Source organism: Conger conger, chromosome 3, assembly GCF_963514075.1.
Source record: "Conger conger chromosome 3, fConCon1.1, whole genome shotgun sequence".
Lineage (NCBI taxonomy): Eukaryota > Metazoa > Chordata > Actinopteri > Anguilliformes > Congridae > Conger > Conger conger.
The window spans coordinates 28,254,952-28,269,732 of record NC_083762.1 but is presented as its reverse complement, the minus strand read 5'-3'; the positions used below and the strand labels follow the sequence as shown (position 1 = coordinate 28,269,732).

Below are 14,781 nucleotides of genomic sequence, written 5' to 3'. Positions count from 1 at the left end.
GCGAGGGGGGTTGGGGATGGGGTTATGGCACACCCAGCCTATCCCCAAACCACCCTCCCTCCACCTCGTTTAACACTGAGGCTCCCAACGCTTCGTTCTGAAGAGGTCCCTGACCTGGAGCGGCATCGGTGCCGTTGGGTGACACATGGGCCCCTCTCCATGGCCGGGGACACCTACTGCTTGATGAAACCCAACGCCATGTGTTGGTGGTCGCGGGACCTCTCACCTTGAGGAGGGGGTGACCTGGGTGATTTGGGGGCCGTGGGACGGGGGGTCTTCCTGCGGGCTGTCAGGCGGGGGGCCTTCCTGCGGGCCGTCGTCCTGGTCCTGCGGCAGCTCCTCACACGCCTCCAGCTTCTCGTCGTCCAGCAGCTCGGTGATCTGTGGGGAGAGGGGCGGAGCCACACATTTTAGACCGCTCACAAGCCCTCATTTCAAACTCTGCATTTCAAACCGATTCATCCAGCCGCACAGGCAATTCATACCATCACACCGCTATTTAACACTATTAAAATACCTCCTACTACAGAAAAGGGGGGCGCTCTATTTAACAATATTAAAATACCTCTGACTACTAAAAAGGGGGGTGCTCTAACAGGCATGACCAGCGTTGGCATGCTAAGAGGCGACTCATGCGGCTCCACCTCAAAGCTGACACAACAGCCGGCTGGGCAAAGCATCTCTGTCGAGCAGCCATTGCTGAGGCTTGTTCTGAAACACTCCCCTTGCAGGGAAATGCAAAAAGCCTTAGCAACAATCCTGAGCCAAAAGCAAAATCACTTCCAGCATGCGGTGAACAGCCAATCAGGAGCTAGCTATGAGCAAACTGCAGGGCTGTACAGGTAAACACAGATAAAGGCCTGGCCTCGTAGAGGATTAATGGTACGCACTTTGCATAAGAGATGATTCCAAACACAGAAAAGACATCATTTGTTTATCAAAGCGAGGCTTGCTGGTTTTTCCCTGCATGGGGAAGGCTCGGCAGTGCTTTGGCACCTAGTTGCTTGTTGTGTCAGCTGCATAAAGGAGCTTTGCTTATTCCAGCTGGGCCAGCTGACACAACCCTGAACCACTGAATGTGCAGCAAAAATCACAGTACAGACAGACAAACAGGCAGCAGGATAGGTCAGCACATCAGTAAAACACAAACACCAGCCTGGTAACCCCATTTTTTCCTCAAACACTAAACAAAAAGGCTGCACCTAACCATTTTGATTTGTTAATGTATTAACGGCCAAATATTCATTCATCAGAGGAGCGGAATACAGGCACTGGAGTAGAAGGAAAAGGCGGCAATCTTTCAATGTCACAATTTTAAACGCTCCATCTGTAAGGTTTCAGAACCACCCCCCCCAACCCCCCGCCCGCCAAACAGAACTGGCGCTGCGCTTGCTGCAGAGTCATGGCCGCCGGTCGCCATGGCGACCGCTCTCATCGCGCCTGATTGGATTAAAGCGCTCTGGGCTCATTGGGTATGCGAAGCGACGAGGCTCAGGCGCAGTGTGAAGACGGCACTGTTCATCGCCGACTGCAGCGAGGAGGAGGTGGGGGGGGGGGGGACCCACACTTTCACAGGAACCAAGCAGCCTTAGCAACGGCTAGGCTACCGCTCAGCGCTCTGTAAAGGTTACGCATACTGGTGGAGTCCTCGGCAAAAACTACATTTGACAAAACAAAACTGCGTGATGCCAAACTCACGCCACAAAGTACAAATGCTTCTCCTCTGCTAAGCCTCCTCCATCTTCAAGAGTCCAAAGGCACTGAACCAAAGAAGTGACCCAGCAGACAAAGACTCGTTATTAGAGGATTTTGCCCTACTTGCAACGGCACGCAGTAAGAAGCCTCCAGTTATGCTTTCATGCGCGCCTTCCAAATGTCAACGGCCGTTAAAAATCCTTTTTCTTTTTTTTATTTATTTATTTATTTTTTTAAATACGTGGGCTGTATTCGCTTGCAACATTTGGTTCTCGTCCCAGAGCTTCTCAAAACAACGCCTGCCGAATCTGATGGCGGTTAATGCTCAGTGGGCTAATGTTAATCCGGTTCAGGTGGTGTTGCGAGTGAACGTGCAGGAACCCCCCACCCCCCACCCCCAACCCCCCGTTCCAGGCGGCTCGGCAGATTACGCAACAGCTCTCGCAAGTTCACACACGGCTCGAGGGTGAGCGAGAGGTGGCGGTGACGGGAGGGGGCGGGCGGGCGGGCAGGCGCTGGTGGGGGTTGAGGGGGGATTCAGTGCCTGTTCAGCTCCTTATTCAGTGGACTGCGAAACCGCAGGCGCGAAAGCACACAGTGCGGTAATTACCAATGCCCAGATGCGGGACCCCTCCTGGACACACACACAAAGAAAAGGGGGGGCGACGCCATCGTCTGGGAGACGTGCTTCCGATTACATAACGCACTCTGCCTTCCTCAGACTGGAAGAACAACAAACGCTCCGCTACATATGCACCAGATTCCACCGCCCCGGCTTTTTCCGGACCCAAGACGAGCAGCCGGGGAGAACAAAGCGGGAGGCTGCTGTGTGTGATGAAACACACTGAAAGGTTTTCAGCAGTTTTCCGGCAGAACCGAGCCCAACGGCCGCCTCCTTTCTGCGCTCAGCAGTTAGGCTAGTCTGAGAACCTCCTCAGGCCTGGCATGGGGACATTAAGGAGGGGGTGGCGGTGTGGTGTAATGGTTTTGGAAACGGGTTTAGCACTTGGAAGATGCATGTTCCTACACGAGGCCCAAGAGCAAGATTCTTAACCTGATTTCCCAAGTAAAACACCCAGTCGTACAACAGGCTGTATGTAAAAACATGAGCTGCGCGAGTTCTCTTTTGTGTTTATACTGTAATGCGTCTTTGTGACAGAGTCTCTGTAAAAACAAAGCGCTACACAAATAATATAAAAAATTATAACTGAAGCTGTTCTGGATAAGAGTGTCCGCTAATTGCGCTAAGGGTGGTAAAGTGACAGCCCACGCGAACAGAGGTCTACACCAGAGCGCGAGCGGAAAAGGCAGGCAGGCTCCTGGCGGCCGGTCTGTGGAATGTTCCGGCGTCGAGGAGGGATGTGACGTCATTCTGAGGGCCGCGTGCGCCCTGCAGGCGACGGGCAGAGGCGAGAATCCGAGGAATGGAAAGGGCATGGCTGCCGCCCGCTGCCTGGGTCCAGGGAGGGGCTGGACGCTAAACAACTGCAGCTACTAAGAAGAGAAGTCCGGGGAGGAAGCCATTAACACTCAGCTAGTGTGTGTGGCAGCTTTCAGGCCCTACTCACTACCTTCAGTGCCTGCGGTCGTCAGCATCTCTAGCAAAAACAGCCCAGGTGTTGCGTATGAATTAAAATGGCTATAGGCTAAATGATAAATTAAGTTTTGTAAGGGGAAAATGAGGGTGGGGATTTAGACGTGACGGGCTGGCTGTAGCTAGGCAGCGAGGAAGGGTCTCCGCCTCGCAAGGCAGGTCTCTGCATCTGCCTCCACCACTTCGGACAGAAACCCACAACAGCGGGACGTTCTGATGACAACTGATCTGCTCGTCGGACGGGACCCCCCTCTGCACTTACAGGCCATGGGGATGGGCGTGCGGCGTACATCTGGGTGAGGGGGTGGTGTTGGGGACGTTCCCAATTCAATAAACTCACCTCCAACTGGAATGGAAAATGCTGAGCGCAGGAACAGATCGTTTACACTGATATTAATTACAGAGGAGCCTCCCGGCTCCGACTGGGCTGAGCTGCAGGAGGGGGAGGGGGGGGTTCCCTTAATCAGTAATACATCCTGCCCAGACACAATTCAAACCCCCCCCCCCCCCCCCCCCCCGCAGCTGAACCGAAACCAAAACCTTATTATTACATTGTTATAACATTTGCCGGGCAGTGCAGCGGGGGCTCTATGAGAGACCTGAGAGCCAAAATGGCGTCTGCACCTGCCTACATTTACACGCCATTTCTGGCTTCATGATTTGGTCCCCGCCTGTGGTTCTCCTGCACTTCTCTGCTCCCCGACCATGGAGCTGAGCCATTTGAATGCTCTTTCAACTTTCCTTTACTCCATTTATATTTACAGGGACAGAGCACATCCATCAACATAGCTGTAAATATGGCAGTTTAGCCAACATGGCTCATTTTCAACAGCAACTGGAACAACGTCGCCTGCTGGTCCCTGAAAGAGCAGCCCGCTGTAATGAGCGTCTCCACTCGGGCTGCAGCGCGCGCGCACCGGCGGGAGTCTGGGGAAATCAGGCAGGCCGGGTGAGCGGGGGACCAGCGAGCGCCTTCTGAGAAATTAGAGCGAAGCCCCCAGGGATTTCTCACGGGCTCACGGGAGCCGAGACGGACCAGTACACTCGCGAGTACGGCTTCTCGGATTGGCTCATCGGTTAGCGGGGCCAATTCTGATTGGTTAACTCAAAGAACAGTACTTGTTTGAGAAAATCAACTGGGCATTGTTAAATAAGACTTAGCACAGCTGGAAGGCAACTATGTGAAAATGCTCCACTCCATAAAGCTCAATATGTCTGTTCGCAAAAAGCGCCTCAAGATGGTTCATTTCCACCCTGGAGTGGGGGAGAGGTATAGAGAAATGGGATGGCTGGCTGTGAAGGACTCCACTAACAAGCCAGACAGGGATGGACAGCCACATCCCTAGCACCCAGCGTACACAAAACGTTCTCACTATGTTACTTTAATGTTTTGTCAAGGTTAGAACATTGGCACAACATGGCAACAACATTGTGAGAATGTTTTGTGTTTGCGGGGTCGGGCCCATGGGACCCCGGCAGCAGTGCTCGGGGCCACTGGTTGCTGCATTTGGCTGTCCGTTTGGTTTGCCTGATCCAGGCGGTGAAATCACTGCTGAAGAATGTGACAGAAAGGAGAAGCCCTTGGTGACTGGTGCAGGTTCCAAAGTTACGTCATGTGCGTTATGCAAGACGGGTGGGGAGCCATTCCTGGACCCTTCCCCGGCCATTTCAGCACCGGCGCCAAAAAAGAGGACGGGAAAAAAAGACCGCAAAAATGAGCGGATGGAATGTGTAGCTTATGGCAGTCTGCTTTCAGCTCCTGAAAGGACCAGGCTGAGATTCTGTGAGACCATAGCCCTGAAAGAACCAGGCTGAGATTCTGTGTGCCCAGGCCCCTGAAAGAACCAGGCTGAGATTCTGGGAGACCATAGCCCTGAAAGAACCAGGCTGAGATTTGGAGAGCCCATGCCGGTCTCCTGAAGCCGTCTGCTACACAGAGCACAGAAGAGGACCCACAAGGAGGAGATCCCCAGCTCCGACAGGAAACGCATCTTTCAAACACCCATTTCATCGCCCATTAAGACGACAAAATACAACAAATAGGAGTTGTTTTGGATTCAAATACATTTCTGCATTTTATTAACCTTGCCTGGTGTATTGGAACAAATGAAATAGTCCCCAAAGTGTAAACCCCACAGATCCGCTCCTCCTTGCAGGCTCAAATGCACCAGGCAAGATGAGCAGAGCACAGAAAAGGATTTCAAAACAAATACTGTTTCAACGCAGGTCTGGTTCAGTCAAACCAGTTTAAGTTCCTATGGTCCCTACTGGACTTGCATGCACTCTGTTAGAGTTAAATTAACCATGGGTATTTCAGCACATAGGCACCAGCTTTAAGATGGGTGTGCCTTTGACTGGCACCAGGTGGAGGATGCCATAATTACAGGATAACGTGGGCATAAATACAATCCCAGCAGCACTTCAAACACCCGCTCGGCGCCAAACCACCGCCGTTCTCATTCAAAGCTCGGGGAAAAAGAGCAGGTGCTTTGAGTCTGAACAAAAACTATGATACGTTAATGAGGACTTGGATGCACAATGACACTAATCCTTAATCTCGCCATTTTCTGGGGCTGTACAACACTTGAGAACTTCCTTCACTAATGCCCTAGATGGCTGACCAGATACACCGGAATTCCTATACGTAAACACATAGTATTATATATTACATCCTACACTACACCATCATTAAAATAAATATCAGGTATCAGTCCTTATTTAACATTCAACACTAATAATTAATCAAATAAAGAGCAGTTCTACACTACAGTACTAGAGTCCATATACATACACAGAGACCATAAATGGGTTCTCCTAACACTCATAGCTGTTCTCTGACACAGTAAAGATGCATGCTAAAATAAAAACAAACCCACTCTTTACTTACCTCCATTACCAATCTAATGCGCTGGTCAGTGTAAATAACACAGATTCCCTGTCGGGTGTCAGCTGATCACTGACACCCATGCGGGGATGAGCGCGGGGTGGAAAACCCAAACCAGGGTGACGTGTGACTGGCAGGCGCGCGTGAGCACGAGTCACCGGAGGAGGAGGACCCTTACTTGCTCGTTGATGGAGCTGTAGTCGTTGGTGGTGGAGACGTCGTCCTCGTCCGAGTCGAAGAACTCCTCCTGGTTCTCCAGCAGCTCGGCCAGGATGCGGCTCACAGACTCCTGCTCCTTCAGGTCCTCCACGTCGGTGTCCAGACTGCCACACACAGGGCGCAGGTCAGCTCCAATCCCACAATCCCCCTCTCACTCCCCTCAGCAATTCCCTCTCAAAACAGCGCGGTGTAGCCACGATAACATCCGCACAGCTGTTGGGCCCTTGAGCTAGACCCTCAACCCCACATTGCTCCAGGAGGATTGTCTCCTGCTTAGTCAAATCAACTGTGAATCGCTTTGGATAAAAGCGTCAGCCAAATAATATGTCATGTAATCCTGCTCAATTCTCCTATATATACACAGATACATTTCAATAAGGAAAGTAGTCAAAGACCCTTGAGTTGCAAATGGAAACTCTTCTTCAAACTAACACTTCTCACAGAAGCTGAGGAGTAGGGCGTGGACTTCTTGCTCATGCATTTTATTATTTTTATTCTGTACAAATAAATGAGTTTGAATCAAGTCTTTGTTGAAATATTCCAACAACTGCTCACACAACATTTCTGTGAACCTCACTGAAGCGTTCCCGCAGCATGAAGCTGAACTGCGAGCAGCGCTGGCTGCAGTGCTGTAGGGAGCGGTGTCGGGCGTGGGGTCTTACTGGAAGACGTCCGGCCCGAAGACGGCGGCCAGTGCCCCGGTGCTCCAGCTCTCCTCCTGCAGAGACGCCACGCTCGACAGGAAGCGGCACAGGAAGCGCAGCAGGCTGTAGTTGACCTGAGGCAGCTGCTGCAGGAAGTACTTCATGTTCCTGGCCAGCCCCTCTTCACTGCTGTAATCTGGGGGCGGAGGAAGAGAGGAGAGGTTAAACAAACGGCCGGGGGTGAGAGAAAGGGAGAGCCGGGGCCTCGGAGGAGGAGGAGGCTGGACGGGGCTTCAATGGAGGGAGTGGGAGGAAGAGAGAGGAAGAGGAACAAGGAAGTGTGAAACGGGGAGGCAGGTGGAGGCAGGTGGAGAAGAGCAGGAGAAATGAGGACAAAGGTTGACAAAACGTTGGAGGCAAAGGATGGGCATCAGAGGACCTGTTGAGCAGGAAAGAGCAGCGAGGGTGAGGTAGTGAATCAGGGATGAGGAACAAACAGCAAAACAGATAAAACCCAAGGAACAGCAGTTAACATTGCAGGGGGCATAGAGGGCAGGGCCAGGTGGGTGTGGCCTGGCAGGGTAAGTGGAGCAATATGGGGTGGGGCCAGGTGGGGATAGAGAAGCAGGTCAGTGGGGCAGCATGGCGTGGGCAGTACAAAGTGGGTTGAGCCAGCTAGGGTGGGCGGGTTCAGGTGGGGTAGGTGGAGCCAGAAAGGGTAGGTGGGGTAGGCAGAGGTGGAGGCATGTTGAGGGGGGGTCTCACCCTGGTAGAGCTGCAGGATGTGGGGTAGGTGGGGTAGGGTAGGTGGAGGGGGGTCTCAGCCTGGTAGAGCTGCAGGATGTGGGGTAGGTAGAGTAGGTGGGGTAGGGTAGGTAGGGGCATGTTGAGGGGGGGGGGTCTCACCCTGGTAGAGCTGCAGGATGTGGGGTAAGGTAGGTGGGGGCATGTTGGGGGGGGGGGGGGGGGGGTCTCACCCTGGTAGAGCTGCAGGATGTGGGGTAGGTGGGGTATGGGGGTCTCACCCTGGTAGAGCTGCAGGATGTGGGGTAGGGGGGTCTCACCCTGGTAGAGCTGCAGGATGTGGGGTAAGGTAGGTGGGGTAAGGGGGTCTCACCCTGGTAGAGCTGCAGGATGTGGGGTAGGTGGGGTAGGGGGGTCTCACCCTGGTAGAGCTGCAGGATGTGGGGTAGGTGGGGTAGGGGGGTCTCACCCTGGTAGAGCTGCAGGATGTGAGGTAGGTGGGGTAGGGGGGTCTCACCCTGGTAGAGCTGCAGGATGTGGGGTAGGTGGGGTAGGGGGGTCTCACCCTGGTAGAGCTGCAGGATGTGGGGTAGGGGGGTCTCACCCTGGTAGAGCTGCAGGATGTGGGGTAGGTGGGGTAGGGGGGTCTCACCCTGGTAGAGCTGCAGGATATGGGGTAGGTGGGGTAGGGGGGTCTCACCCTGGTAGAGCTGCAGGATGTGGGGTAGGTGGGGTAGGGGGGTCTCACCCTGGTAGAGCTGCAGGATGTGGGGTAGGGGGGTCTCACCCTGGTAGAGCTGCAGGATGTGGGGTAGGTGGGGTAGGGGGGTCTCACCCTGGTAGAGCTGCAGGATGTGGGGTAGGTGGGGTAGGGGGGTCTCACCCTGGTAGAGCTGCAGGATGTGGGGTAGGTGGGGTAGGGGGGTCTCACCCTGGTAGAGCTGCAGGATGTGGGGTAGGTGGGGTAGGGGGGTCTCACCCTGGTAGAGCTGCAGGATGTGGGCCTGCAGGCCGGAGGGGATGACGGGCTCTGGGAGCTCCTGCAGGAAGAGCCGCAGCAGGCTGACGGCCGAGGCCAGGTCGGCCTCCTTCTCCAGGTCCACCTCCTCCCCGCTGTCGTAGCGCTGGCGTAGCCACTCCACACGCTCCGCGTTCCCATTCACCAGGAACAGGCCCTCCAGGTCCAGCCCCCCTGCCGACACAACACAGCACCAGTTCAGCACCAGTTCAGCACCGTCCACACAGGTGCACCCTGGGAAAATAAGCAAGGGAGGACCCAAGTGCACCCTGGGAAGATACTCTGAAGTACTCTGAAGACAAATTATGAGATATTATATGAAAGTACTCCTCTAGCAGTAACTTTACTAGCTTCTGCTACAAACTGGGGTAGAAAATAACCTGTCACGTTGTATATTTGTTCTTTAACTTCAATGAAGGAAAGGGAGTTGCAGTAGACCCCGTAGCTCTGGGGGGGGGCGAAATCCCATTCAAATCTCTGCTGCGCCTTCCTCATAGTCCTGATGTAGCGAGACCTGTGTCTGTGCCGTGTTGCGTCTGAACTAATGCCATTTCATACATTTTCATTCCGCGGTCCTGTCTGCTGCGCGGCTCAATGGCTCACAGACAGCTGGTTCTGGCAGAGCACACCAGTAACTGTCCCCCCAGCCTGTGCCAAACTCCATTCAGGCTCCAGCGAACGGGCCTCCTCCCGAGAGCATTTCCACTGAGTCACGGCCATGGCATCTCTATCCAGTCAAAACCGACAGATTAAAGTATTTTTCGATTAGCCGATTAGCTTTTTGTGGTGGTATTAAACACCAGACTTTGCAATCGCTAATACAGCAGAAAGAATGGGGGAGATTGGCGGGAGTAAAGAATCGTGTTGCATATCTTTGCTAATTCCGTCCCGGCTAATTATTCTGACTGAAAAGTCATGCAGAGTTAAGTATGGCTAAAAACAACAACCCCGAGGCTTGAACTGTAGTGACTGCAGTTCTATTGAGGAGATAAACAATGGGAATGGGCACCCAGTTAACACAGACACCAGACCTGTCCTGAACTTCGCATTTGAACTTGGCCAAAAACCTTCAAACTTGGATGTTTCACCTATTCCAATGGTTAAATGGGGTACATGTGTGTCCATTTTCCGTAATAAATTGTAGCAAGAAAAAAAACCTGCCACAATAACCTGCCAACAAGCAGCAAATGCTAGCTAATGGGCGCACAGTGCGCACACGCTTCATCGTGTGTCTGAATAAACTACCAGACACTGAATAGCCTTGGTAAAAACTAATCAATAATCATAATTAATCCCAACAGGGTCTCATGTACTTGCATACATACATACTTGCAAGTAAAAAAAAAAAAAAAAAAGCTCGAAGGAAGGAAGCATATCAATTTGACCGCAGGGAATTTAAGGTTCAGCTTATCATACCATCTTTGCAAAACAACATTTTTGGTTTTATAATGGAGGGACTGTCCAGGACACTGAAGCTGAATGTACACAACATGTTCTGCCATTTTAATCTTGGGCACCAGTTATTCTGCCTATTTTTAAAAGGCACAAAATGACATTTATAAAAATGAAAAAAAGAATAAAGACAAAAACACACTGCCTTGGAAGTGACATTTAAAAAGAGGCATTGTTCACAGTTTGGCTCTTCTGTGCAGTTATGTGGAGTATGTGGGTGGGGATAAGACGAGCCTTGCAATTTAACACTGTGACACACATTTCGCTTAAACTGTGAGCTACCCGAGGAGCCCTCTGGTCAAGACAAGACAACACGACACCGAGTAATTTCAGGTTTTCAGGGGTTCAGCAACAACACAAGCAGTACGGAGCTAGCGGTTCAGTGACAGTAATGTAGTGCACATACTGTGTATTCCATAAGTAATTGGACAGTGGTACAATTTTCTGTTCTTTTGGCTCTGTGCTCCAGCACATTGGATTTGAAATGAAACAATGAAAAAGAGGTTGAAGTGCAGGTTGACCGTCATCTTTAATTTGAGGGTATTTACATCCACATCGGGTGATCAGTGCAGGAACTTATATACGTAGTCCGTCCAGTTTAGGGGACCAAAAGTAATTGGACAGTTGGCTTCTCAGCTGTTTCTGATTAGCCAGGTGTATTAAATCGTTCATTATTCATGGTTTCACTAGCACAGAGACAAAAAGAACAGTGACTGTAACACTGTCCAAATACTTACGGACTGCACTGTAGATAGCGGAGAGGCGGAACAGGGCTTAATGTGACGCGAGGCTAGCAGAAGGCCGGGAGTGAGAGTGCGAGGACGTTCCTCCTCACCGTGCTCCTCGATGTAGTCCACGATGTGCTTCACCAGCAGCGGGACCCCCTGCCCGGGCTGCCCGCTCTGCTGCACCTCCTCCAGGGGGACCCCGAAAACCCTGCCGCTGCCGAGCGGGTCGCCGAGCGACGGGGAGAGGCTCTTCCTCATGGCTTCCGCGGCCGGGACAGCTTCCGTCGGTCTGTGGGGGGGACGGGCAGCGCAGCGCAGCAGAGTCACACCACCGCCCGCTGCCCACACCAGCACCCCAGCCATCCCTGCGCCCTGGCTCACACAGCTCCCAGCACAGGAGGGCTATGCTCTCATACACGCCCAGGGGAAAAGCTCCTCCCTGTCATCTTTCTCAGCTCTTATCAGGCCCGGCTCGGTGGTTATGTAACCAGAACGGGGGGGGTGTGCGCGTCTGTGTCTGACAAAGATCAGTGCAAGCACGCGGACAATGCTAACAGCAGCAGGTGCGGGGCTAATGTGGGGCCCGCAGTGGCGGTGACTGACAGCCCCTCTGACCTGTCCACAGCTCCGTCCACTGCCCCCTGCATTTGACAGGCAATAGAGCAAAACAGCCAATCATCTCAAATCCCTCCAGATCTCGCTCCCCTAATTCCTCCCCATGCCTTATCAGACCTGCAGAGCGTATTAAAGGGACGTTTCGCCAAAAAATGTCATCTTCACGACTTTCAGCTTTTCACATTTCTCTTCAAGTTATCGTCTCTACTTGAGCAGTGAGATCAGACTAACTAACTAACTAACTAACTACAAAGGAACAAAAAGGCTCAAAGGCACAGATTTACATCACCTTGTTTGACCACACACTGACTGTGGAAGTTCATCAACTCGCTGTTATCCTTACTTGGAAGGGTATAATGCTAAAAACGAATATTAAATGTTTATTTACCAGGAATTAAATTCAGCTCACTGCAGAAGGGCTGTTTGACTAAATTAGTGAAGCTGCAGTTCCACAGCACTGCCTCTTGGAAAGTGTGCAGTCATGTATACAAATTTAAAATGAAAAATCCTTATTATTATTATTATGCCATATTATCTTAGTGGACATGGCAAACACATGATGAGGTCTTTTTGATTGAGCATTTTTACAAAGAAAGATCTTGATGGATCTAGAACACTCAAGGCATGGACAAATCATGAAATTTTGATTTCTGGGTGAAATATTTCTTTAAGCATTCATCTAACTTGATTACCGTGCATTCCAACAATGTTCTGCAGACATTTTATACATTGTGATGTCTGTGAAATTCTGTTTACAGTACGTCTACCAATGTGTGGCTTGTTTTCATACATGACGATGCACCGACTGAAAACAAATGTCTTTACTTTAGACAACAAGGCTCAATGATTTTATTCTATTTTATCACAGCTTATATTTGATTATATTAAATATTTAGGGTCAACCAAAGGAAACTCACCGTTGAGCACGTAAACACCCAGAAGTTCACCTTATCTCCTGCTCCGCTCACTCGCAGTGAATCGAATGGTCATCTATGGCTGCTTCAGGTTGTGGCAAAAGATGAGCCTGTAGTTCCTCATTGACAGACCGCAAATCCTCTTCAGGACTTCAATAGTTAAGCTGCGCAGGAGAGAGAGCGGAACAGAGGGGGCTTCAGAAGCCTGTCTGCAACATCAACTGCTCCTTTACCCATCCAGCAGCAGAGTGTTCAGGCCAAACCTGCGTATAAACCGTTACTATCTAAACAAATGGAGGAAAGAAACAACAACAAAAAACCCCCAAAAAAACATTCTTGTGCTGTTCTTTTATATACTTAAAAGAACTTAAACTCACCAGACTTTCAACAACAAAAAGAAAACACCGATGGTTAAACTAACGAGCACACACAACATTGTACGCAGACTAAACAGACTGTGGAATTTTAATCCAAAGCTATTTGTATGTGACAAACAGCTGCCATGTTTAACATCAGAAAGGGCCCTTCAGCGCTGCAGTGGGACTGTAAACCGGTGGGCTTTTGTCTACCGTACATCCATTCAATCAAGAGTGCGATTCGCGTGGGTGTAACCTAATAGCTCCATGTAAATTCTCTTTTTTGGGGTTAAGCGAACACAGCAGAATTTTCCACGGAAACATGTCCATCGTCACCCAGTTATGGCATCAGACAGGACCCCGGGGCATGAAAGCGCAACATTGGCCACGCCACTTACTGAATTTTCACCATGGAAAGACAAATGTTCTCAAAATAGCTACTACGTTGCAAAAATGGTGAACAGCAACATTTCGTTCCTTGACACAGTCGTACAAGTCAACAGTTCCAACTCATGGTAACATCACATGATGTTTTTTTAGAATTAAGTTAGAGGTGGATCAAAACTAACCTGCCTGTGTAATCTCCAGAGGGCTGGGGAACTGACAATTGGAAACTTAATTCTTAAAAAATTAATTAAAACCCTCTGGGGTCAACCATGTCGCCGCCAACAAAAAATAAAATATTGAAGTACCGATTTAACAACTTCATTCTAGTTTTGCATATGAACTAACTTTAAATTGCACTGTGAAGCCTGTCGACTAATCACATGCAATGAAACAAAAAGTGCACATCATTAGAAGATCATACAGAAGGTTTCAGCTACAATGTGCTTTTGTTTGCAGTTTCGTTTTTAATCTCATTGCAAACTTGGAAGATTAAACCTTCCAGATAAAATATTTGCGTTGTTTCGCTTTTACTTGTTCAATAGTAATCTCAGTATTAATCGTACAAATGCATGTGAATGTTCAGTTTTTCCAGTTGGAAGCAATTTTTATATTTTTTCATTGAGTGATAAAAATGACCTGTCCGTTTGTGGATAAAATGTCCTGTCGCATCTGAGATAAAATACTTGCAAAATGTGTGCAGTTTGCCTGCTGAAAAGCCACATTCTATTCTGCAGTAGGAGCTGGTATGGTAATAGTGACACTCCCCCTCCCCCCATTATCACATTTGCGGGAAGGGTAGATGTTCACACCTTTGGGGAGTGAGATGTGATGGAGAGATGGTGAGAAGACCGTGACTCTGACTTTGAATTCAGACTGAAACATTCACTTCACCAATAAACTGAAGGATTCATACATACATTCTTATTTACACAGACAGTAAAGAGTGCCAAATGTCTCTCTGCCTCATTTTGGACTTGAATTGTTTTAAACAGTGGTAGAGCTAAATGCTGATCAAAACACGCCTCTGCGCTGACACAATTATTGTGTTGCATTTATTTTTTTGTGTGGTCTGCAGTGTTTATCTGAAGTGCATTTCTCACCCAAGGCCTCAGAAATCAATCATAGAAATGAAAAAGTCATACATATTATTATGAACTGTATTCTATCAATACATTTTGTAAAAGGTAACTTCTTAGTTTTTCTTAGCCTGAGAGCCCATTTGCCATTTATACAGTCTCCCAACAACATCAATTTATGATGACACACAGGGCAAGTTTGCAGGTTTGCAGCACCGGATAGTGCATATAGGCCTACATATACTAAATAACAAAAAGGGCATCAAAAAAAATAAAAAAATAAACAAGCCTAGACCCCAGAGGGAATGAAGCTGTGCGTTTCAAAACCGAATCAACCTACTCCTACAATCATATCTTTTACAGCACCACAACTAGCATGATATAAGATAAATAAAAGTGCTACTGAAATGTTTTTGTGCTCCTGAAAGGTGGAGGCTATGCACATACTGACCGTT

The 14,781-nt window shown here is 49.8% G+C and overlaps 1 protein-coding gene across 6 annotated transcripts in view; it reads right to left on the bottom strand.

The window, feature by feature from the left end:
• The window catches only part of fam13b (family with sequence similarity 13 member B), a 49,351-nt gene that overhangs the window by 24,285 nt on the left and 10,285 nt on the right, over positions 1–14,781 (bottom strand). For 4 of the 6 annotated variants that reach the window (XM_061235954.1, XM_061235953.1, XM_061235957.1 and 1 more), the window contains 6 exons: positions 12,511–12,671; positions 11,086–11,267; positions 8,712–8,972; positions 7,055–7,232; positions 6,352–6,496; positions 227–381 (listed from right to left, as the gene is read on the bottom strand). In XM_061235954.1, coding sequence (XP_061091938.1) covers positions 227–381; positions 6,352–6,496; positions 7,055–7,232; positions 8,712–8,972; positions 11,086–11,236 — 890 coding nt within the window. In that variant the 5' untranslated portion in view covers positions 11,237–11,267; positions 12,511–12,671. Of the gene's footprint in view, positions 1–226; positions 382–6,351; positions 6,497–7,054; positions 7,233–7,801; positions 7,817–8,711; positions 8,973–11,085; positions 11,268–12,510; positions 12,672–14,781 lie in introns of those variants that run through there. The other 2 variants (XM_061235955.1, XM_061235958.1) reach the window with 2 other exon arrangements.